The sequence below is a fragment of the Oryzias latipes genome, chromosome 1 (assembly GCF_002234675.1).
Source record: "Oryzias latipes chromosome 1, ASM223467v1".
Taxonomy (NCBI): Eukaryota; Metazoa; Chordata; class Actinopteri; order Beloniformes; family Adrianichthyidae; genus Oryzias; species Oryzias latipes.
This window is the reverse complement of record NC_019859.2, coordinates 11083878-11107021: the sequence shown is the minus strand read 5'-3', so window position 1 is coordinate 11107021 and position 23144 is coordinate 11083878. Positions and strand designations below refer to the sequence as shown.

Below are 23144 nucleotides of genomic sequence, written 5' to 3'. Positions count from 1 at the left end.
TCAGGCAGGCTAATGGGTGCCTCAAGCAGAGCCCAGCATCTGTTTTACGTTCATTGGGTCACTGTAGGCCAGGGGTTCTCAAAGGTTTTGTAGCGGAGGGCCAAATTAAGAATTCAACATTAGACTGAGGGCCAATTTAGGTGAAAAAAAGGATAAACAGAAAAAGTTGTTTTTAATAACTTTAGTGACCAAGTGTCATTTGTACAGTTAACCAGGCCCTCCAGATGTTTCCAGTTGCTATCGGAGTTTGCTGCCCGCAGATCTTCCACTCGTCTACTAATTGTATCATTTGACAGAAATATTTCTTCAAACTTCTTCTTTTGCTTTAGACAAAAAAGTCAGCTACTTTCAGCATACATTCTTTTTACAAACTCCCCGTCACTTAAGGGCTTGCTATGCTGGGCCGTTTCCAAGGCCAAAACGTAGTTAGCTTCTCTCACAGCTTCACTGTGATTAGTAACATAGTGACGATTTACATGGAAAACTTTGAGCATTTCATTTACCTGCTTGCAAAAAGGCACAGGACGTTATCCAGCCCTTGAGGTACGACAAAGTAAGCATTTGTCCACTTAACTTGAAAGCGCCTTTTCTCCTCGCCAACACAACGTTTTTCCTCAAAGGAACCTGTTCTGGCTCTCTTTTATTGAAAAAAAATCTTCCAGCGTCCCTCAGGCCACACTTTGAGAACCCCTGCTGTAGGGTGAGGGGAATGAATTTGACAGGTGCTTCACCTCCCTCTCTGAAGCAGCTACACGTGAATCCTACTTTGAAGCATGAGGGAAAATGATAAAACATCTTTTGTGACTTAGCCAAAAAGGCGTGAATATTGAGACACTTAGAGTCTAAAAAATGACAGTTTCTGCCTTAAGAAGGTGAAATATTTTCTGTTTAAATTGTAAGATCCTGTTGAAATTGTTCACAACAAAAACCTGCACGTTTCAAATAGAAAAAGTGTTGTGGATGGAGCTGGGATTCATTTCAGTGAGCGTTGTATTAAGCTGCAGACAGAGGGAAAGCAGTGGAAGGGAACCAGGGGAGGGAGGGATGGGCGGATGCAGAACGCGACTGCCTTCCTGTCACCCGTCGGACAACAGCTATCATGGAAAGTCAATGGCGCACACAGACTACACTGCCATGAACAGTTTTATGGGTCGAAGCCTGGGTCACTCATGTTCTGAAGCATTGACTAATGGACAGCTATATTAGGAAAATCAATGCCTCGTTACCCCCCAAAAAAGAAAAAAAAAGCTCCAAATATAGTCCAACGCTACAGTTACAAACACAGGCTGGAGCCACATGACAGGAGGCTTGTCCTGCATCCCTGTGTGTCCTCAACAGCCTCTATAGATCTGTACTGGGGGAGCCCAGCTCTCTGTCTGTCCTCTTACATGGAGCATCAGGTGGAACGACGGAAACTTGATTCTGGAGCGTCTTCTCTGCACAGTACTGGCTGAGCTATAAATTCAAAGTTGAGTGCTGGCGACTTCGGAAAGCGTTGAGTTGTAAAACCCGGGGTTGAGCCGGGCCAGGAGAGACTAATCAAGGTGTGCAAGGTGTGTTCTGCTTATCTGAGGGACAGCAATGTTCCAGTCGATGTGAAATCTGCACATCCAGCTTTCTTCTGATGCCTCCCAACATTCCCACCCCCCTCGCCACGGAGGCAGCATTTTTAAAGCTGAAGCTCAGGTGGCTGGAGCACACAGGAGGCATGGACTCCCCACGGCTGTCAAAGGTGAGGGCATCACTGCTGTCGCTCCAGAGAGACTTTCCTTTAGAAAAATGAAAATGTGATGTTCTTAAAACTTATTTTAAACTTTCTAACTCATTCATCTATAACAATCAAAAATAATTTAAGACAGAACAACTTTTTATGATTCTGATCAATCCCAATTGATATTTAAATGTAAATTTAATGATGTAGAAAGTCAAAAAGCTGCTTTCAGGTTATAATTGGAAAAAAAAAGTCACAGATGAGCAATTGTGTAGTCTAAAAATCTTAACAAGACACATGAGTTGGATGTAAATATTAATTTCATTTCTCATTTTTTAATAAATGTGATTGCCTTTTCCCTTCATCGCTCTAGTGTGAATGGAATTGTACTACGACTGTAGCATGTGACAAAAAATCAATAACCTAATGAAAAGAGTGTGTGCTCAAGTTCACATGCTTTTCAGCATTTACTGAGCTAACATCCGGCTAGTTCACCTGAAATAATGCAGAATTATTCTGAAAAAAGCAGCAAAAACATGTCAGACAACAATAAAAAGACTTTTTTTCACATTTGTGTAGATTTTCTGCTGAAGTTTGATTTAAAAAAAAATCCCAAACAGGAAGTAAAAAATGGTTACATCTCAGAAATCTAATAAAAAGTGTCTCCTAAAAATATTTTTGAACAGTTTTTTGTGTTTATGAACAAACATCTGTATATTCTAGCATGTTTTTCTCACTTTTTTTTCAGCCTGGCAAGAAGCACAAGAAAAATAAAAAGGGTGAACATCATGAAGAGAAAAGCAAAGGTAATCTTTAATTAGAGACAAGACAACAAGAGAGGGTTGTGTCAGATGAAAGCAATGTCTTTGACTGTGATCAAATGATATATAAACTATGCCAAAGACTTGTAACCTTTTGGGGCTTTTGTCGGTTCCAGAGGTCACGACAACTCCTGCGCACTCCACTCTGGCTTTGGTTGAGGAGGACTCAGGGGAAGGTGACCCATGGGACATGCCAGAGCTGAAGGACACGGGGGTTTCATGGTCAGGTAAAGGCTCAGGAGTTCACACAACAAGAGCTGCTTAATCTTCAACAGTTCTCTGTGCTAACCAGCAGCAGTGAGACTAAAGAGAAGCAAAGATTCCTCCTAAAGGCAGAAATTAAAAGGGTCTGCAACCTGAGGTTCATTTATCTCCCCATTGTGGTTCTTTGGCTTGGAAGAACAAAGTGAAACACATTTGACATGTTGTTTAGGTTTATTTCTTTTAGTTTTTTGATTTACATTTATATTTTTAAACTGGGGTGATCTTATAAAAGTAAAATAAACCTTTTTTATTTCTACCGATGCTGACATTACACTAAATCTAGAATCACTGCTTTGTTTGATCCCTCCTCCATCAGATAACAGCAAAAATGATGGTATAACATTTAGTTTGCTGTCAATGAGAGTCATTTTAAAGCACACAATGTTATCTTGTGCTGCACAGCTGTGTCTAGATTAATTTCCTTTCCTTCTAGTTCAGAGGGAAAGTTCTGAATTAGCACGTACACATTTAAATATAGATTTTTCTACGTATTCATATACTGCATATAACAAACCAATGTAAGGGTGTAACGATTTATTGACCTAAAAAAACGATCCAGGACATCTTTGGCCAAAAGTGTGTGACTCAGAGATAAATACCTGGGTTCTGAACAGTGCAGGTGAAGTTTTTCACATCCCTCATGATTTCTTAATCTAGTGTAAATAAATATATGTACAAACAAACAAGTAAACAAGAATTCACATTTTAGTTTCCTAGAATTCAGCCCACTGTTGTTTTTCTGCATCAAAATTATCTAAAGGGAACCTTGTTATTACTTCATTTTTCACAATTTTACAATGGTTTAGGCTGATTTGATTAACAAATTTGCCTCAGATCAGTCTGGTTGGATCATAGAAATACAAATCTGTTAATGGATTAGGTTGATTAACTGTCACACCCCTAATTGACCTGTTTATATTCAATACTAAGAGAATAAAAATGATAAGAGAACACCAGAGTAGACTTAATGGAATTTTTGACTGAGCTTTTTCACATCTTTAATTCTGCTGAAGCAGCTGATCTTGTTTGACACAGGGCGGATTTTAACTTTTGTGGGCTGATTTCAAGACTAAAGGAAATTACCGTTGCTACACATGACTGCATTAATAACTCAACATTGTAAATATTTAAATTTACAGTTTATAGATGAATAGCTTACTGGTAACAAATACATAGAGTATGTTTTTAAACTGTGAAGTGGGGGCTTTTTGGCTTCTGCTGGATTTTGGTCTTTAATGAACTGTAATAGGTTTAACAAACAGTACTTGGACCAAAAAAGAAAAACCCAACAAAAATCTTGAAACAATATTTTTTACCTGCTTGTCTTTGTGCTCTTGTTTCAGAATTAGACACCAAAGGGAAAGTGCTGAGAGTTCTGGTGTCTGTGGCGAAAGCTGTTGCATTACTTGCACTCCTTTACATGTTCATCTGCTCCCTTGACATCCTCAGCTCAGCTTTTCAGCTTGTTGGAGGTAAACAGGTTTAACACAGCTCTTCCAGGTTTATTTTTTAATGCTCCAGAGACATGCATTATTCTTTTGCATCCCTGAAATCCCAAAATAGCTACACTCGCCTGAGTGGGGGCAACATTTGAATAAAAAAAAAAAGAGACAAAACAGTCAGAAGTGTCTGTTTCTCCTGTGCAGGAAAAGCCGCAGGCGACATCTTTCAGGATAACTCGGTTTTGTCCAACCCTCTGGCTGGTCTTGTCATTGGTGTCCTGGTGACTCTGCTGGTCCAGAGTTCATCCACGTCCTCCTCCATAGTTGTCAGCATGGTTTCCTCTGGAAGTGAGTATGATCCTGTGAATGTGTGTGACAATGATGAATGCTGGAGGGGGAAGAGGCACGCTAAGGACACGTCTTCTCCTTTGTCAGTTCTGAAGGTCCAGGTGGCTGTTCCCATCATCATGGGCACCAACATTGGCACCTCTGTAACCAACACCTTGGTTGCCATGACGCAGGCTGGAGACCGTAGCACCTTTCGCAGGTAATAATTTGCTGTTCCTGCTTCCTGCTGCCATCAAGTAAAAAACTGATTATTAGGCATTTCAGTGTTTCTTGTGATTGTTTTTTTCTTGAAGTTTTTAATGGACAGAACCCAACGACCTGATCACTTTTTTCCCTTCACTTGAACCCCTTCAGGGCCTTTGCTGGGGCCACAGTGCACGATTTCTTCAACTGGCTCTCCGTGTTGGTGCTGCTGCCTCTTGAAGTGGCCTCTGGTTACTTGTACAGAGTCACTAAGCTCATCATTGACTCCTTTCAAATCCAAAGTGGAGAGGCCCCAGACCTGTTAAACGTCATCACCGACCCCCTCACCGAGTCCATCATACAGGTGAGGTGTCGTGAAGTCGGTGGAACGCTTTCCCCTTTGGAAACCAAAAATAAAAATAACAAATCCTCAAGGAAAGAAAATACATTTCAGGCTTTACAACCTAAACACAACAAATGAACTTTTCAAACAGCTGGAGCTCAATCAGCTCTTTTTTTGCTAATGGAGTTTGATAGAAAATCTGGAAGGAGCTCCATGTTTTTTCTCAGCAACAGCCCAGAAACCTGACTGATCTAGCCCTTGTGCTATCCTTGGCACTTTAACATTGGGAGTTGGGTCATCTAGACCCACTAGACAGTGCTCGGAACCTTTTTTCTTTAATGATTTGTGATCTTCACTGGTGTCCATGGATTACATGAAATCTTTCCACCTTTATCCACCTTTGTCATGGTAGGGAGAACACATCAATGTAAGGGTGGGGTTGTCTAAGATAGCACAAGGGCTAGAGAAGATCTGTGTGGAGGACTGAGCCAAAATCTGTCCCTTAGTGTGTAAAACCAATGAAAATCTTCAGGAAACGTTTGGCTTTCTCGCTAGCTTCCAGACCCTCACACCCTCAACCCAACATAACTGGCGGAGTAAAAATGGGGAGCTATACTGGAGCTTTCCAGCCGTACGGTTTTGAGCCAGATGAGGAAAACGTAGACGTTCATGGATCTAGTCGTCTACAAGTGGATGCATCAGACTGAAGAACAGGGAGCATGTGGCCCGCTCAGTGTATTTCTGCACCACAAATACCATCTTTTTCAAACAGCATTTTTTTGTCTGCTCCTGATGTGACAACTTAAAAAAAGAAATACTCACAAATGCTATTTTTAAACTTATATATTTTTTATGTTTTTCCTCCATCATCTGAAAAATGCCACAAGAACATATTAAAAACACATTTTTTTTAATCAGAATGGCACTTTATTACATGATATTTTAAAATCCGTGTTCTTCAGACAACTGATCTTAGGAGAGGGGACATTACCCTGGGGGGGGGGGGTCAAGGAGGCTCAAATGAGGAAGAGGGAGAAAAATGTGAAAGGGCTGTAAAGGCTGTGTGGTAGGAATAGTTGGAGGTGTATGCCAGAGGAAGTGAGGCAACCACAAAGAAGAGCCATAAGTGAAAATGTGGTGGTAGCAGCAAAAGCATCCAGAAGGCTCTGCCCAAGGAGATAAGAGCGGCGAGGAGCGGTAACCAGGGTTTGATTAGGCTATGTCTAAACACCTGGAGGAGGGAGTCTACGGTGAGACTCCCCGTGAGTCCAATACTGATATTGTGTGCTAAGTTGCGCATCAGCAGATGTTTTTATAACCATATTAACTGAGCTTTAAAAACACTGATAATAACATTCTGCCTGTGTGTGTGTGTGTGGTCTCAGACTTTCTGCCTTCTTATCTATCTTGTCTTATTTTTATCCTTGAGGTTATTATCTGCGCAAATTAGGCATTAAGCTGACCACAGCACATTGACAGAGACATCACCATCAAAGTGGGTTTAAACTTATTACTTTAGGTTCTCTTTGTGCTGTACTGTGCTCTCCAGGGCCAGGAGAGGTAAGAAGGTGCAGCACCTGCCAGGGAATTCTAAGCAAGAACCAGAATTTTTATAAAAAGCAAGTTTTGCACTGGTGGCCATTTCAAAGGAACCAAGATCGGTATTATGTGGTCAAACATCTTTGCCCCAAAAATAAATCTGGCTGCTGCGTTTTGGAGCAGCTGCAGCCTGGCTGTTGAAGCCTTGGGTAGCCCAGCTGCAATAATTTGGTTTGGACAACATGGCATGGATGACAATTTCAAGGTTCGAGATTATTTCTGCATGATGCTCAAAGTTACTGGTTGGGTTTGTTTTTTATGACCTCCAATGAATAAAAGAGATAAGATTTCATTAACTGAAGCTGTTATCTTATTTTATGTGTCCTTTTCCCCTTCCCTTTGACCCAGCTGGATAAGTCTGTCATCAGTGGAGTCGCCACCGGGGATCCAGAAGCTCGAAACAAGAGTCTCATCAAGAAGTGGTGCCTGACCTACACCAACACAGTAAGATGGGCAGGCAAACGTGCTGAGCCAGATCCTCTGAAATGCTTACTAACGTGACTGAAACTGCTCCTGTGTTTCAGAGCCTACAGAATGTCACAGTTGAAGGTCCAGAGAACTGCACTTCTCCAGAATTCTGCTGGTTTGACGGCAATTATACCTTCACACTGAAGAATGTGTCAGAAACATTCAACTTAGAGAAATGTAAGATTCACTAATCAAAGAAAAAGTTTTTACTTTTGCTGTACAATGTATTAACAAAGTTCACTTCAGCTTACACAGAGTCTCAGTTACAAGATTAAGCCAGGTGCTGAGTCTTTTGACACAATCTCCTATATGGTAAAATCATTATTTCAAAGTAAGATGTTGAATCACATGTCTGCAAAACTAGGACGAAAACATTTTTAGCACACATGATCTGACCTTGACAAAGGACTTACAGAGGTCTAAGCATTGAACCCTGAGGAACTCCATAAGACATGGTTCTTCTAGATAAGATGTAGACTCTGTTTCGATCTGTATTGAATTACCCAATATTCCAAACTTGTTTGAATTCTAATTGAACATTGTCAGAGGCTGTTCAAAAAGCTGTTCAGTTAGATCTGATTGGCCCACAGAAATCAAAATTGTCCTCAGTTGTCAAACCAACAAGGATTCTGGCTATTTTCCATCAGAAAGGGGTTGACATCCACAGTTAATAGTAATTTACTGACAATAAACCTACAAAACAAGTGCAACTCATGTACAGTAGAAGCCTTCCCTTGCACAAAGGATCCCAGTCCAAATAGTGGTGGGTGAATTTGAATGACCCAGTTCACTGTGAAGTGAACTGGCTCAGGTTGAGGTAGATGTCATCTGTTTCTCTCCTGTGTGTTTGCAGGTAAGCATGCCTTTGTAAATGTGAATCTGCCTGACCTGGCTGTGGGTCTGATCCTGCTGGCGCTCTCTCTGCTGGTCCTCTGCACCTGCCTGATCCTTATTGTCAAGTTGCTTAACTCCATGCTGAAAGGACAGGTGGCTATAGTAATCAAAAAGATCCTCAACACCAGTACGTATCCCCTACTTTGGATGTTCCGCTGAACCGTCTGCGATGCATTAGATAAAAACCTGAATGTTTGTGTGCAGATTTCCCGTTTCCGTTCGGATGGGTCACAGGTTACATTGCCATCCTTGTTGGAGCTGGTATGACTTTCATCGTGCAGAGCAGCTCTGTCTTCACTTCGGCTATTACTCCACTTGTTGGTGAGGATTATTTTTTCAACTTCTTCATTATTTCCTTTAAAAATGTCAGTGTTTTTTGGATCTGTAGCTGAGAAGTGACACAGAAAGCCACTTGTACGAAAACCCTACATGTAGACTGTTTTTCTTTTTACCAAACAGGTATCGGTGTCATCAGCATAGAGAGGGCATACCCTTTGTCCTTGGGTTCAAACATCGGCACAACCACAACCGCCATTCTAGCAGCCATGGCAAGTCCAGGAGAGACACTAGCAAATGCTCTTCAGGTGAGGGATATCTCCAAAAAGGGTTTTAAATGAAATCTCCTTAATAACCGACTCAGGTTTTAAAATGAGAAGTTTTCATCACTCATCAAAAACATACTGAACACTTTCTAAGGCTGTTCCTGTTCAAGTTCTGTATTTTAACTTTAAAAGAAAAATATTGCTTTTATCATACACACACATTTTTTTGCCTTTATTGTCAAGAAAATGTAACTGATCAACCATAAACTGACTAAGTTTGGGCCAAATATTGGCAGTAACATGTTTTCCAATACCTTAAGAAATATTTTATATTTTTATTGCCCAACAGCTGGAGAGCACCGGGATTTTCATTGTCACAAGCTTGTGTAACAATGACAATAAAAGATTTCTGATTCGGATTTCTGATTTTAGCCAGCTTTAAATGCAAACTATAAGAAATCAGTGGGTGGGGGTTTCTATGACATTTGGGTGATGGGCATGTAACCCTTGTGCTATCCTGGGCACTTTAACATTGGGAGTTGGGTCATCTAGACCCACTAGACAGTGCTCGGAACCTTTTTTCTTCAATGATTTGTGATCTTCACTGGTGTCCATGGATTACATGAAATCTTTCCACCTTTATCCACCTTTGTCATGGTAGGGAGAACACGTCAATGTAAGGGTGGGGTCATCTAAGATAAGGGTTAAAGGCCTAATTAAAATATTAACTTATTTACTTTTTTTTTTTTTAATGGTTCAAATGCAATGCATTGTGGTCTATATTCGCCAATCTAGTGAGCATCAATGTTTTTTTGCAGAGACCTCAGGGAAGGTGCCGGGGCACTGGACTTTTGAATTGTAGATTCAGCAATAAGTAGTGATGGAATTAAAACACAACCACAGTAAAAGTCCAACTAGACGTCACACACCTGGACTTGTGAAATTTGTTCTCTGCATTTGACCCAGAAGTGAGGTTTTGGGTCCCATTTTTGGAGTCTTTGGTAAGACTCAACCATGGATTTGAACACATGACCCACCAGTCTCAGGACGGACACTCCATATAGGCTACTTAATTGGTTAATTTAATATAACTGGTCAGCATAAGTGGGTGGGATGCAGAAAATGTACCCCAACGTGTTATACGGGTCAGTAAAGTAGCGACTTTCCTCATTAAAACAAATGTACGTAAACAGAAATCACATAAAGAGGCCATGTTCAATCATAATCTTATTTAGGGCAAATTTGATTATTTCTGTTTTGTTTATTTTCTGATTCTGAAGGAAGTTTTATTTTGGAAAAGTGCTGGATTCTGTCCAAAACTCTTGTTTGTTTTAAATCCATGCACTACTATCTTAAAGCAGCTGCCACAGCTAAAAATAAAAACCCCAAGCTAACAAAGTTGATAAAATCACAAATGTCTTCAGTAAGTTTCTTTGGGGTGAAAGGAGACATTGAGGAAGAGTCTGTTAAGAAACCTTAGCACAGAAAATACTCCTCTGTGTTAAAGAGAAATACAAAATGAATCAAGAGTTATTTAAAAGGCAAAAGATGAAAGATAATCTAAACCAGAATTTTTGTCAATAATAACAATGGCTTTCAATTCAGAATATGTTGCTAATTTTTACAAATCAAAAACATCTTCCTCAAATCAGCAACGTTGTTGCATTGAATCTTTATCATCTTTCATTTACAGATTTTTTTCAAATGATTTTTTAAAACTACATTTCACAAAGTAGCATTTTAATTTGAAAAATAGATTTTTCATAAAATTTAAAGCTTAAAAAGGTTAAAAGCCAACTTTGGCCCTTTCGGACCGGTCTGTGAAAATATTGTCTGACATTAAACCGGTCCGTGACCTAAGAAAAGGTTGGGGACCACAATTACATACTAAATTTCCACACAGATATTAGTCCAAAAAAAATCCAGAAAACCTAACTTAATCCAAGCACTTAAACACACAACAACTTTTTTAAATGTGAAACTGAGATTTTGAATGGGAAAGTTTATTTAAAAAAAAACATCACACCAAAAGGCTCTTTTGTCCTCTTTTCAGATTGCCTTGGTGCACTTCTTGTTCAACATCTCTGGCATCGTCCTGTGGTATCCCATCCCTTTCACTCGGCTTCCCATCCGGCTGGCTAAAAGTCTGGGAAACGTGACGGCTTCCTACCGCTGGTTTGCGGGGGTCTACATAGTCTGCTGCTTCTTTGTTTTACCCCTGCTTGTCTTCAGTCTGTCCCTGGCTGGCTGGAAAGTCCTGGTGGGTGTCGGCGTTCCTCTGCTTGTGCTGCTCATCGCCATCGTGGTGATCAATGTGCTGCAGAGGAAAAAACCCAACTTTTTACCCTCTGCTCTTCGGTCGTGGGACTTTCTGCCTCTCTGGGCCCACTCCCTGGATCCTTGGGACAAAGTGGTCACTGTGGCTGCTGCCAAATGCTGCTGCTGCTGCAAATGTTGCCAAATTGCAACTGAAAAACAAGACGATGAAGAGCAAAACTCTGATGAAAAAGACCAGGAAATACACGCGTATGACAACCTTGCAATGACTACAGAGGAGAAAGACAAAGATCAGACAAAAAAAGCTAAAGCAAAAGAGCTAAATATTCTCAGCGTGACTCAGCTTTAGGGGCCAATTCTTATTGATTATTGACATAAAATGGCAGGTTTTGTAAAAAACAACAACAGGGTTTTCCAGAGACATGTGGTGGTTAATATATTTGGTATAAAACCCAACAAAAATGCTCATAAAGTCTATCTGAAGACAAGACAAAAAAAACCCCAAACAATGATGCAAAAATGTGCGATTTTCCTCACCTGGAAGCCTTAAAACCATTAAAATGAGGGTCTATTGCCAGGTGCGCTGCTAGAATCTCTGGGGACTTTGGGCAACAACCCCAAAAACTCATTATTTAATATATTAAATTATCCAAAATAGAGTAAATTAAATTTTATGTTGTTTTTTTTCTTCAAATTTGCACACTTATGTATGTAATGAAAAAAGATAAATTGGTAATGTATTTTTTATAAAGTTTTGGTTGTTTTTGTATGACATTTTTGAAAATTTAGCTTTTGCTGCATTTGTATTACTGTACACATACAATGTTTACACTTTTTTTTCACAGTTTACAAAGATAAAGTGACTCAACAGAGTTCAAATACATACATACTGTGCATAACAGCTATTTTCAGTGACACATATAACTTTTATTGCAGGAATTCATAAAATAAGAAATGATTAATAAAGACTCACCTCGATCATCTTTTAATGCATTTTAAACACATTCCCACTTATATTTTAGTTGTGATTATGATGTTTTTATCTAAAATAAAAATAAAAAAAACAGTTGTTTTCTGGGACATAGTTTCTGCAAAGCGGCAGGAGGTTATTAGAAATTTGTCTCTAAATTGTGGGTGGGACTGTTGAGACAGAGTACAGACTTCCCCGTCATCCATCCATATTACACGTTCTTCCTCAAGCTACAACCCTTCACATCCCCATGCATGAGGGTTGAACAGAGCAGGGAGCTTGTGGCTCGCCCAGCATATTTTCTACATCACAAATACAATGTTTTCCAATTTGAATAAAGAAATACTCAGAAATGCAATTTTGAACTTAATTTTCTCAATATAGGTCCTGTATTATCAGAAAAAATCCACTAAAACAGGTTTAAAAAAACACCCATAACACAATTTTCACCAGAGAGGATTTTTAAAGCACTTTAACAGTTGAACAACTAAACCTTCAGTTATTCACAAAATGATTTTTTCCCCTCCAGAATAGGAGTTTTTTTTATTGTTTGTTTGTAAGTTAATCAGTTGACTGTCAGTGTCCTCTTGGTACACTACTTGCCCACATCAGAACCTGCAGAACAGCCCCTGCAGGAAACACTGAGATTAGGGAGTTTTTTACTTTTCTTGCACTGTCAATGCAAAGGCTCCATGATGTTGCTGTAGTGAGCCCCTTTTGGCCGGCGGCCGATAAATCTGCCGGCCCAACCTGTTGGGAACAGGTTTGAACAGAAATCTAGAACATTTGTTACTCTGGTAACATTTATTGAATTCGTGGAAGCTGATTCAGACAGGGGTTGTGATCCGGACTTGGGCTACTGTTTTGTCTGTGTTGTACTGACCTGTCACTGAGGCTGAAAACTGCATTGAGGGACAGCCAAAAGTCCTCTTTTCTGATTGCAATTTGACCTTTGGGCTTCCATAGAGCTGGAAATAAAACGTGACAGCAGTTTGATATTAGATAACCAGAAGGAAGAATTTTGCACTCATATCACATTTATCTTAGTTCTGCTTTTTTTTTTAAACACTGGAAAAGGGCAACTTAAACCTGAACACACTGTTTTAAAATGTTAAATTATTTTGTAATCTGAGAGATATATGACAATGTGATGCCTAACACGTGAGCTGACAGCATTTCACACACCTGTGTATTTATTAATTTACAGTAAATTGTTTATGACCTTAAAACTGCTTTCATATGTTAATATGGAATAAAGAGTCACTCTGCCGGGGATGAAACCATCGGATCATCACTTTGAATGATGCTCACCTCGTACTTATTGCCCCACTTATCAGCGTTATCAGAGCAGAGTTTCTGACTCAAACAAGGTAGGAGGACGCTCGTAAAGAGGTCAGCAAAACAAGCGCATGCTCTATCTCAACCAATGATAAACTTTATCAACAGCTTAACTCTTAGAAAATTAATGTTTCACAGTTTTTGCAACCACTGGAATGATGCAAATGATGTGCTTCCTGGAAGGTGTCAATAGTGTTTTGAACCACGTCTGTGTCACGTTCTCAGGTACTGGCTAAAGAGACACCTTTCTGAAGTCAAGGAGGCCCAAACACCTTAAGTGTAAGCATTTTTGAAAAAGAAAAAAAAAAAAACATTAGCAGATCTTTCTCTTATTTTAATCAAATTACATTCAGATTTACTATTCAAAATAATTTTTTTCTAGGATATACAGGCAAACAAACAAATGTGCCCTGGTCCACCTTGAAAAGAGAGCTTTGTTACACCTGCAAGTGAACCTTGCTGCGGTGTAGCAACAGTGATGGAGCAAAGTTTGAATTCGATGAAAACATTTTATTAATTGAGATAAAAAACAAAACTACTCTGTTAATGGGACTTGTAACTGACTACCGGTACTTTTGCACCCTTTACAACCAGCGCTCAGTTATTGTAAAGTTTGTGAAATCAACTTACCAAAATAGTGTGTGACAAATGTGCTTAGTGCGTACTTGATTTGAATGCATAGTTGGTCTCAAGCTGTTGTAATTTAAAGTTGTGCATGTGTACATTTATTTTGTATTTTTACGTATTTTGTAATTTTTGTACATGTGAAAACACAAATGCAAGTACATAAACTTACGCACAAAAAGTATTGTATGAGCTACAAATCAAGAATTACGCACACACAAATCCAAAGTTGTACACAAATCGAGAATTACGCACATAATACAAATCGGACAAGGCCATTGACTTAAGTTTACAGCATTATTACTTTTCCGAGCAATCTGCTATCAGCACATGTCTGGATAATCTGGCAGCTTTTAACGTATACCCTTTGCTCTGTGGTTAGTCTATTTCCATTCACACTAATGCTAAACCGCACCAGGGTTCACTTGCAGGTGAACCAAAATCCTTTACTTTAAAACGGACGAGGGTCCATTTATATGTCTGGGGACCTCCAGAGTACAGGTGAGCTCTTACATCTGGCGGGGAAAATTCGTTATCCAAGAATAAAAACTTTGCTGAACGGTCTTAGTGTTAAAGCTTGAAGGTGTAATCTATTGCTCTTGCAAACAGAAAATAAACATTTTTAAACTCCTTGAACAAAGAAGTTTTTTTGTAACAGTTTAACACACAAGAAATTAGAAACATAACTTTTTTCTGAAGTTTGAGTCTTATATTGATGCACTCAGCTTCAGGAAACCGTGATAAGACATTCAAGCAAACAGAAGCACAGGCACCACTATGGACAGGAAGTGACAGGTAAGAGATACAGGATAGATGGTAGAAGCACACGGAATTATCTTTAGGACGCATAAGCAGTAATGTCCCTTTCCAGACGATAATAAACTTGTGAAAAACCAACTGGCAGCTGACAGGCCTGACGCGTGTAGTGCCACTGAAAAGGTTTAAAAAGTCTTTCTGATTAAACCTGTTCTTTACGCAGCTCTCCTCCATGCATTTCCTTTGTTTAATCCAAGTGCAGAAAGAATATAGGACATAAACAACTAAGACAACGTTAACATTTTGATTTACAAAAACGCGCAAAAATAGGTCTAAAGACTGCTTATTTTTGTACTGTTAGGCTTGTTTTAAATTGCTGTGTTTTTTGTGTGTGTGTTAAGCACACACACCATGCTATGTATGAAAATAAAGATTGTTTTGATTTGCTGCATGAGCAGTAAGCAGAAAAGGAGGATGTCGCCCCCTAGAGCCAATTGCTGAAACAGCACAAATATGAGGACAAACAAGCTTCACATCTTTAACACAATAAATAGTAGGAGAAATTAACTATTTGTATTAAACATTGATTTGGCTCTTAAATAAATAAATAAAAAATAACAGCAAAATAGAATTGTTATAAAGACTTGGTTTTTAGGGAAAAACGCCAAACTAATTCATCTCCATTCAAGTTAATGAGACATTCCTGAATTTAAAAAATAAATCTTTATTGATCAGAGAATTTAAACACAAATTTACAAATGCACTTTTCAAATTAAACAATTCTAATAATTAAAAGACAAAATTAAATCCCGCTAACATAATGTTTTTTTTAACTGATGGAAAGTGTATGTCGGGTGAAAGAAATGCAGCAAACTCTGATTGATTAAAGAAAAGTAAATTGAAAACCAACATGTAAAATAGTAAATAGGCATATAATTGAACAAAGCTCAATCTTGATTGGTTAACATTTGTTGAGAAAATGCCGTCCCGTCATGTAGTCACCGGTAACATTTAGTTGGCAGATCTCATTTTTTTGCTAAAAGATAAAAATTAGAAATTTGGTGAGACAACATGATTAGCGGTATGTCATTTCAGAGTAACAACTTTGTTGCATCACTCAGCAAAACAAAAACACAAATAAGCAAAAACTAACAGACTGTGCAACACAAGTTCAAATTAAATATTTAGATTTTTTTTCATTAAAAAATGAAACACTTTACCTTTTTTGCTGTGGTGGAGTAGAGGGTTGTCCTGATGCAACTCTTTGTTTCTGGAGTAGAGAAGCAAGATCTCTTTTTGCAAGCCCTACAGGGTGTGACAGAAGTCAGACACATTGAAAGGATTTTTTTATATATAAAATGTTTCCAAAATATGTATTTTAAACTGGTGGGGAAAGGTAAAAATGCAATCAAATAGCTAAATACCTTTAATGAGAGACTCAGAAGCTGAAGCGACAGGTTTAGGGGATTCAGACAATTCATGCAGTTTAGAGGGTTTGGGCGAGTCATGTGATCCAAAGGCTTTTAACAACCGAGCTGAAACATACTCAAAGGAATTTAAGGATTCATCTGAGGTGGAATGTGATGATTCATGTGAAGATTTGTGTGAGGTGGAAGGTGAGGATTCATGTGAGGCCGAATGTGAGGATTCGTGTGAGGCTGAATGTGAGGATTCGTGTGAGGCTGAATGTGAGGATTCGTGTGAGGCTGAATGTGAGGATTCGTGTGAGGCTGAATGTGAGGATTCGTGTGAGGCTGAATGTGAGGATTCGTGTGAGGCTGAATGTGAGGATTCGTGTGAGGCTGAATGTGAGGATTCGTGTGAGGTGGAAGGTGAGGATTCATGTGAGGCTGAATGTGAGGATTCGAGTGAGGTGGAAGGTGGGGATTCGTGTGAGGCTGAATGTGAGGATTCATGTGAGGTGGAAGGTGAGGATTCATGTGAGGTGGAAGGTGAGGATTCGTGTGAGGTTGAATGTGAGGATTCGTGTGAGGTTGAATGTGAGGATTCGTGTGAGGGTGAATGTGAGGATTCACAGCTTGAATCAGAAACTGATGGGTCTTGGATCAGGATTTCAGTTGAAGAGGAGTCTGATTCACAGCTGGACGTATCAGGAGTGGCTGGAGCAGGAGGGTCGGCATCTGAGCACGCAACAAACAGACAAAAACATGCCTAAATGCTCAGATTGTCCTAAAGCATGAAAAAGTTCACTTTAATTCTCATCTGACTGTAAAAAAAAAGGTTTGTCCGTACTTACCTGCCATGAACCAGCACACTGACAGAAGAGCACAGATAAACAGAGCCAGAGTTTTCATGGTGGTTTGTAGTTACTCAGTTGCCTCTGTTTGCTGTCTTTGAGTTCCTGGTTGTTGGTAGTTTCCCACACTTTGCAAGCTTTCTTCTAACCTAAGAAGGATCTGAGGAGGAGGAGGAGACATGATCTGAAAGCAGTCTCAGTGCAGGTTTTATACAAAACCAAGATGCACGGTCAGTAGTTCTCACCTGTTATCTTTCACTGCAAGTGCTTTTCGTCTCTTTCCATCCTTTTTGTCAGCACTTGATAAGAAAAAGACAGGATGTACAGGAGAAAATGGTTAAGCACCTCCAAGCAAAGCAGAACACAATGTTTTGATGAGTGAAAACAAGTTAAAACACAACCTCAGACCTTTGTTCATCTCCATCATCCATTTTCTGTATGCGTTTTATACCTGACAGGGTCACAAGGTTGCCAGAAATACTCCGACCACTGGACAGGGCCAGATGCAAAGATGCAAAGACTTCCCTCTCCCCAGCCACTTCTTCCAGCTCCTCTGGGGGGAACCCGAAGCGTTCCCAGGACTTTCAAGAGATGTTGTGTCTCCAGTGTGTCCTGGGTCTTCACCGGGGCCTCAGGCCCATGGTACAAATGATTACCTCCTCCACAAAAGTGACTTTTAAAAATCTTTAATCGGTTTATTATTGCTCTTCAAATAATTTATCATTTTAATCCAGATTACAATGAGTGGTGATGCCTGTTTATTGTGTATGTTGTTAAGGGTGAAAAAAATTATTATGTTAACTTTTCTGTCATCTTTAAATGGTGCATATAAGAAATTAAAAAAAATCATGAAGGTCTACATTTCTTCAAAACACTTGGATTAAAACATAGACCATGAACCTAATCTTTTGCCGTTTTTAAAAGTTCCTATTTGAAACCTCTTCTTCTGTGTATTACAAAGTTTAAAAAATAGGTAACATGGACACATTTCTCAAGTAAGTTTTACACCTCAGTCTATTTTGTCCCATACAAGACAACAGATTGATCTAAAATGCATTTGTTCGTGTCCAAGGGACTTCTGAAACCCAGAAAGTTTAGGAAAATCCTGGTTATGAATAAACACAACAAAACAGTTTGACAAAACAAAATAATTTATTATTACCAAAACCAGATGCAGTTTGTGGTTAAAGAAATTACCATATATGAGCTAATGTGGTTTAAACAAACTGTACACTATTGATAACAATTCAATCCCTCTGCTACCACCAGAACTAGCTTTTAAGTAAAAACAAAGCAATATATGAGAAAATTAGTACATCAACATTCAAAACATTTACTACTTTAGCACCAGTCTTAACATAGTATTAAGGGAAACCATATTTACACAAAACATTGATTCTATTTTTCACAGGGTTGCATATCTAGGAGACTCTTGGAAAGCCTGCGGAGGCCTTTAAGTGGCCACATGTGTGCAAGAATTTGCAGCCAAGAAAATTCTCCAGCCATCATCAAAAGATGGGGCCAAGTCCCAGTCTTTTGCCTTTCTGTTTTTCATCTAGGATTAGGATTGAAGTTTCGTTGTTTTTATTGACAAATGGGAGAGACAAAAATGTGTCCACAAGTGGATGCATGAAAAAAAAAATCTAGCTTAGAAGGGAACTTGTCCGTAGTAGGCGGTGTATGCCGCCACGATGCCCTCAGTGTCAGCCATTTCATCACAGGCAACGTTCAGTTCGCAAACTTCTTTTAGGCTGGAAAGTTGGAGAAGATGTGGTCAATTATTTGAAGAAGAAAAAAGGAAAAAACACGTAAAAACTGTGCAACTGGTCTTTTTTTGTTGTCATGAACTAACTGTACCTTTCCATTTGCAGAGGAGTAAGGGTTCCTCCTGAAGCAGCTCTTCTTCTCCTCAGGAGAACAGCAGCCAGGTCTCTTTTCATAACCACTTGAGAATCTGAGGCAGCTGAGAAATGTCATGAAGGTTTTAAGGCTTTCTTGATTTAAGGAAAATAACAAGGAGACAAAAAGTCAGTTAAATACCTTCAGCACTGGCTGACTCTGATGAGGATGAGGAAGATGATGAGGCAGAAGCAGCAGAGTCAGATTCTGAGGACTGAGAGGCTGCTGAGGAGTCGGACTCAGAGGACTCTGAGGACTCTGAGGATTCAGCTGAGGAGGACTGAGAGGATGCAGCTGAGGTGGATTCAGATGATTCGGATGAGGAGGACTCAGAGGATGCAGCTGAGGTGGAGTCGGAAGCAGATGAGTCTGAGCTCGAGTTGGAATCGGCAGAGTCGGAAGTCGAGTCAGACTCGGAGGAGGAGGCTGAATTGGACTCTGAGGAGGAGGCAGCAGGAGCAGCAGGTGTCACTTCAGTGTCCGCGTCTGCAGCGAGATCCACAATAACCTCGGGTTCCACAACTGATGAGCATAGAGATGAGCAAACATTAGTGCATTCACATTTAGATTTTCCTAAACTCCATTTAGGCTGAGGGAATTTTCATCTCACCTGACATGGACCAGCACACTGACAGCAGGGCACAGAGGGCGAGGAGAGCCAGGGTCTTCATGATGCTTCGCAGTCCGTTAATCTCAGTGAACAAGATCACTTGCTTTCCTTTGCTGTCTTTCAGATGCCTAATCTCTCTTTCCCCAAACTGAAGGTCAATTTATACAGTTGTCCACCGTTAAACCAGACCCACGCATTGCCATGACCTTCTGATTGGCTGAGGAATCAAATATCCTTTCCGGTGGTACTTTTTAGGAAAGCTCCTATAAACACCCACACAGTGTCTGGCACAAGGTCCGAAAAGTCCTTCCGCCACAAATATTCCAGACATTTGACAGCATGTGCACTACATGATTTGACATGCAAACCCATGTCTGTGTGGATTTTAATTTAAATCAATCATTTTAAGAACATGAGGATTCTGCTTGTACTATTACTGAAAATTATTTATTTATAAAGCAAGTATAACAACGTTTTCAAAAAACTGTCAAAACTCTTGTAAGTCCTTCTGTAAAAATGCTTGTCGGTTATTCTATGCAATCAAGCTCTTTATTTTTATTCTTTTTGTTTGCCACTCTTCTTAAATTCCTCCCAAACTTGACCTTTTGTGAGGTATAATTAATGCAACAAACTCTGAAAGCTCAGATGGGAAGTGTTACAAGTTTCCATAAAATACCCTTAAAGATGTAATTGGATTTTAATTAGATTGCCACTGGTGTTGTGTTAGTGTAGTCTTTGACCCAGATGTGATCTCCCACCCCCACAAACCTCAAACTACAGCCTGAGACGGCCACAAGCTACTAATCGGCCGACATGGAACAGCAGTGAGCCTCATTATGCGACAGGACTTAATTAGAGTGTTTCTGAGTCTCACTCCAACCGCAGTCGTTCGCTATTTACAGATCCATCTCGGCTCAAGTCCCGGACAGATTCGGAACATGGCAATGGCTTGCAAACTCCAACCAATGGTCCAAAACATAGCCGTGCTTGAGGTATTTCAGCGCATGTGGAGCTGTATTTTGGGGAGCCCATGTGTGTTAGATGCTCAAGGTTCTGCATGCGGGTTTGGCTGCAGCACCCTGTTTGTATGATACGGTTCAAGTGTGGGTTTCGCCCTGTTTTTTCTGATAAACAAAATTAAATTCACAGATTGCATCTCTGACCCAGACCAAACCAGATTACTATATTACTTTGCGTATAAATATCTGCGAGGGGCCCAAGTCGCCTTATCGGTACCAAGGGGGGAGATTTAGCCAAGTGACCTCGGTGTCCTTTGTGTATCTCAGCCTCGATTTATTCCTGGTGTTACAGATTTGTTTTGGACTCTCCACTGTGTAATTTCAGCGTCTGGTTCAGAATCCACTCTTACGTTTCTGTGTGTGGGGGACACAGTTGGAGAAAACAATTGCAATAATGTGCATGAAGAAGCAGGAAATTCAGCGTCTGGGGCATTTCTGCCTTGGACAAGTTCCTTTTTTGTTGCTCGCCAACAAGTAATGCTCAGTTTTTGTTTTACTGCTGTCCCAGGTTTCCACTGGCACTTGTTCACCTATAGAGGACTTCCAAACTAAACCATAGAAAGCCACAAACTGTCTTGTTGTCAAAGGATGGCTCCAAACGATACAATGTGACCCATGACCCTGCTGGATTAAATGACCCATGCTGGTGGTGAAGGCAAATCATCACACATCTCCAAATGACAAAAGGAGAATAAAGTGGTTTGGTAAAGATCTGTGTGCTCTGAGTGGGCTCTTTGGTTATGGGACACGGTAAAAGCATCTCTCCAGGAAGGTATTCAGGACACATGCAGAACAAATCTTCAGGACACTTTAGCGGAATGTTCTTAGGTGGAGGTGCTAGTCTGAGCTTCCCCTGGGTGACCGAGCTCCTCCACCCAAGAATAGCAAGTGCCTAACCCCCATATGAATGAAACATTTCAGCGGGGATCATCTAAAATCTTAATCATGACGCAGAACTTACAATTGCAGATGTGAGTAAGAACGTTCATTGATCAGTATTTACTTGACTTTCACTTATTTACTGACTTCAGTCTTTAAAAATGTCTATCAGAGCCTGAGACTTATTAGCAAATATTTCCAGATCCCCCTGGACAAAATTAATAATGGAAATTTTTGCATATTTTATTCAGAAAAGGAATCAGGCCCAACGAATGATGCTCCTCTCAATGCAAGAAAAGTATTTAAGCCTGGATATTCATGCTTTCTGAGGAATATGATATTTATTCAGATAAACTGGTGAGTAAAATGGGATCACATGGTGGTGTACAATCAGGACAGGAGCTCGTTTGGAAAAATATTAAGCTGCGTTCTCACCAAACCACCATCAGGGGCATCGAGTTTCAATGTCAAGTAGTTGTACAGATGCAATCAGAGGTCCTGTGGTGCAATTTGAGCGTTAGGTGCAGTTAGTCTGGCAGTAGCGCCACCCAATTGTGTTGCAGCACAATTGGACGTCACTGCGAGTACAGAGTTCAAATATCTGAATTTTGGCAAAGAAGACATGCCACGTCACCCAAACAGGTACTCAGCTTAAGCACATGCCAAGTTGATGATGTGATCAGCGCATGGAATCCAAAACCAACTTGGTGGAGAATCTGATCGTTCTTGTCCTGAACTTTATAAAACTTTTCTTATTTCCTTCAATAAAAAGATCATTACATTTTCTTATTCCTTTTTTTATTTTTTCTTTCCTCTGACTAATGTGGGACAGTAAGTCATTAAACTGGGTCACTGAGAGACGGAAGCACAGATTAAAGCGGCCGTCATTCAGATGCAGCTCCTGCAGGAGATGGCGAACCTTATCGCACTGGCAGTCTCTGAATGATCTCATGAATCCAAACATGGAGACGTGATTACCGATAGGTTTGTAGAGCTCGTCAAAATCAATGAACCTGATGTCTCAACCTGATCTGTGTCTTTCATGCATTGTAAATGAGATATACAGCCAATGCGTCCATGCAGTGATGGCTCAAAACATCAGGCATTAGCTCCTTCTACATACATCTGGAGTGTTGATGAACACATTTGTGGACAAGAGTCAAGCAGGGAATTTGACGTGTGTATCGCATTCGGTGTGAATGCAGCATTAGAAAACTGACGAGTGTAATATGAAATAACTGAAAGAAATTAAAACAACATAAAAACAGTTGGTTTGTTGGCTAACAGGTTCAAAGCAAAGTTTGACTCTTTTTATTCTGTGTTTGCTAAAATGACGTCTCTAGATTGACTCTGTTGGTAACAAGTCCTAATGTTCTTATTAGTATCAGATGGGACCAGCTTGAGCCTTTTATGGTCTGTCCGTCCGTCCATCCATCTTTCAAACCTGCTGAATCCCCTTCAGGATCTCTGTTAACCTGATGAGATTTTGTGAAATATTAACACTCAAAATCTGTCATTCTGACAAAAAAAGTGAATCATTTTTTAAAAACTAATACCAACTTTCATACAGCCCTGGGTTTTATTGTGATACAATTCATTCTGAACCCTCAAACTTGTTTATATTAAAAACAAAAGTAAAATGAAACTAAAATCAAACATAATTTTAGTGCAAAAAACTGTAACAAGGGAACTTTATCATTCAATTTTTTTTCTCATGTTGTGAAACAAAAAGAATTCCAAGTCTGCTCGCCTTTGACTCCTTCCGGCCTTCACTCATCACCCTCACATCCGTCAGCCGTCTCACTCACTGGTATAAACCCACTCGGATAGCAGTCGGCACTTACTGCATATTTCCATCTGCTCTGTGAAAATGGTCACCTGCCAGGCTTCCCCGATTCCG

The 23144-nt window shown here is 39.9% G+C and overlaps 2 protein-coding genes and 1 long non-coding RNA gene across 3 annotated transcripts; 1 reads left to right on the top strand and 2 right to left on the bottom strand.

Annotated features, from left to right (window-relative positions):
- Positions 1–1605: 1605 nt before the first annotated feature.
- Positions 1606–13163, top strand: LOC101164457 (sodium-dependent phosphate transport protein 2B). The gene is made up of 13 exons (XM_004065818.4): positions 1606–1732; positions 2460–2517; positions 2649–2759; positions 4140–4268; positions 4443–4586; positions 4674–4785; positions 4941–5133; positions 7060–7155; positions 7236–7356; positions 8033–8200; positions 8278–8394; positions 8533–8657; positions 10669–13163. Exons 1-13 carry the CDS (start codon positions 1625–1627, stop codon positions 11239–11241), a joined length of 2055 nt encoding a protein of 684 aa, XP_004065866.3. The 5' UTR covers positions 1606–1624; the 3' UTR covers positions 11242–13163.
- A 2182-nt stretch (positions 13164–15345) lies between these two features.
- On the bottom strand, positions 15346–16096 carry LOC105354009. Its single transcript, XR_908707.3, has 3 exons — positions 16005–16096; positions 15801–15885; positions 15346–15616 (listed from the first exon to the last, which is right to left on the bottom strand). It is a non-coding gene; the product is annotated as an uncharacterized LOC105354009 (long non-coding RNA).
- A 2200-nt stretch (positions 16097–18296) lies between these two features.
- Positions 18297–19475, bottom strand: LOC100529177 (osteocalcin). The gene is given in 4 exon segments (NM_001201510.1): positions 18297–18588; positions 18695–18800; positions 18878–19258; positions 19347–19475. Coding segments are annotated over 4 exon segments (651 nt in total). The 5' UTR covers positions 19408–19475; the 3' UTR covers positions 18297–18485.
- Positions 19476–23144: the final 3669 nt, after the last annotated feature.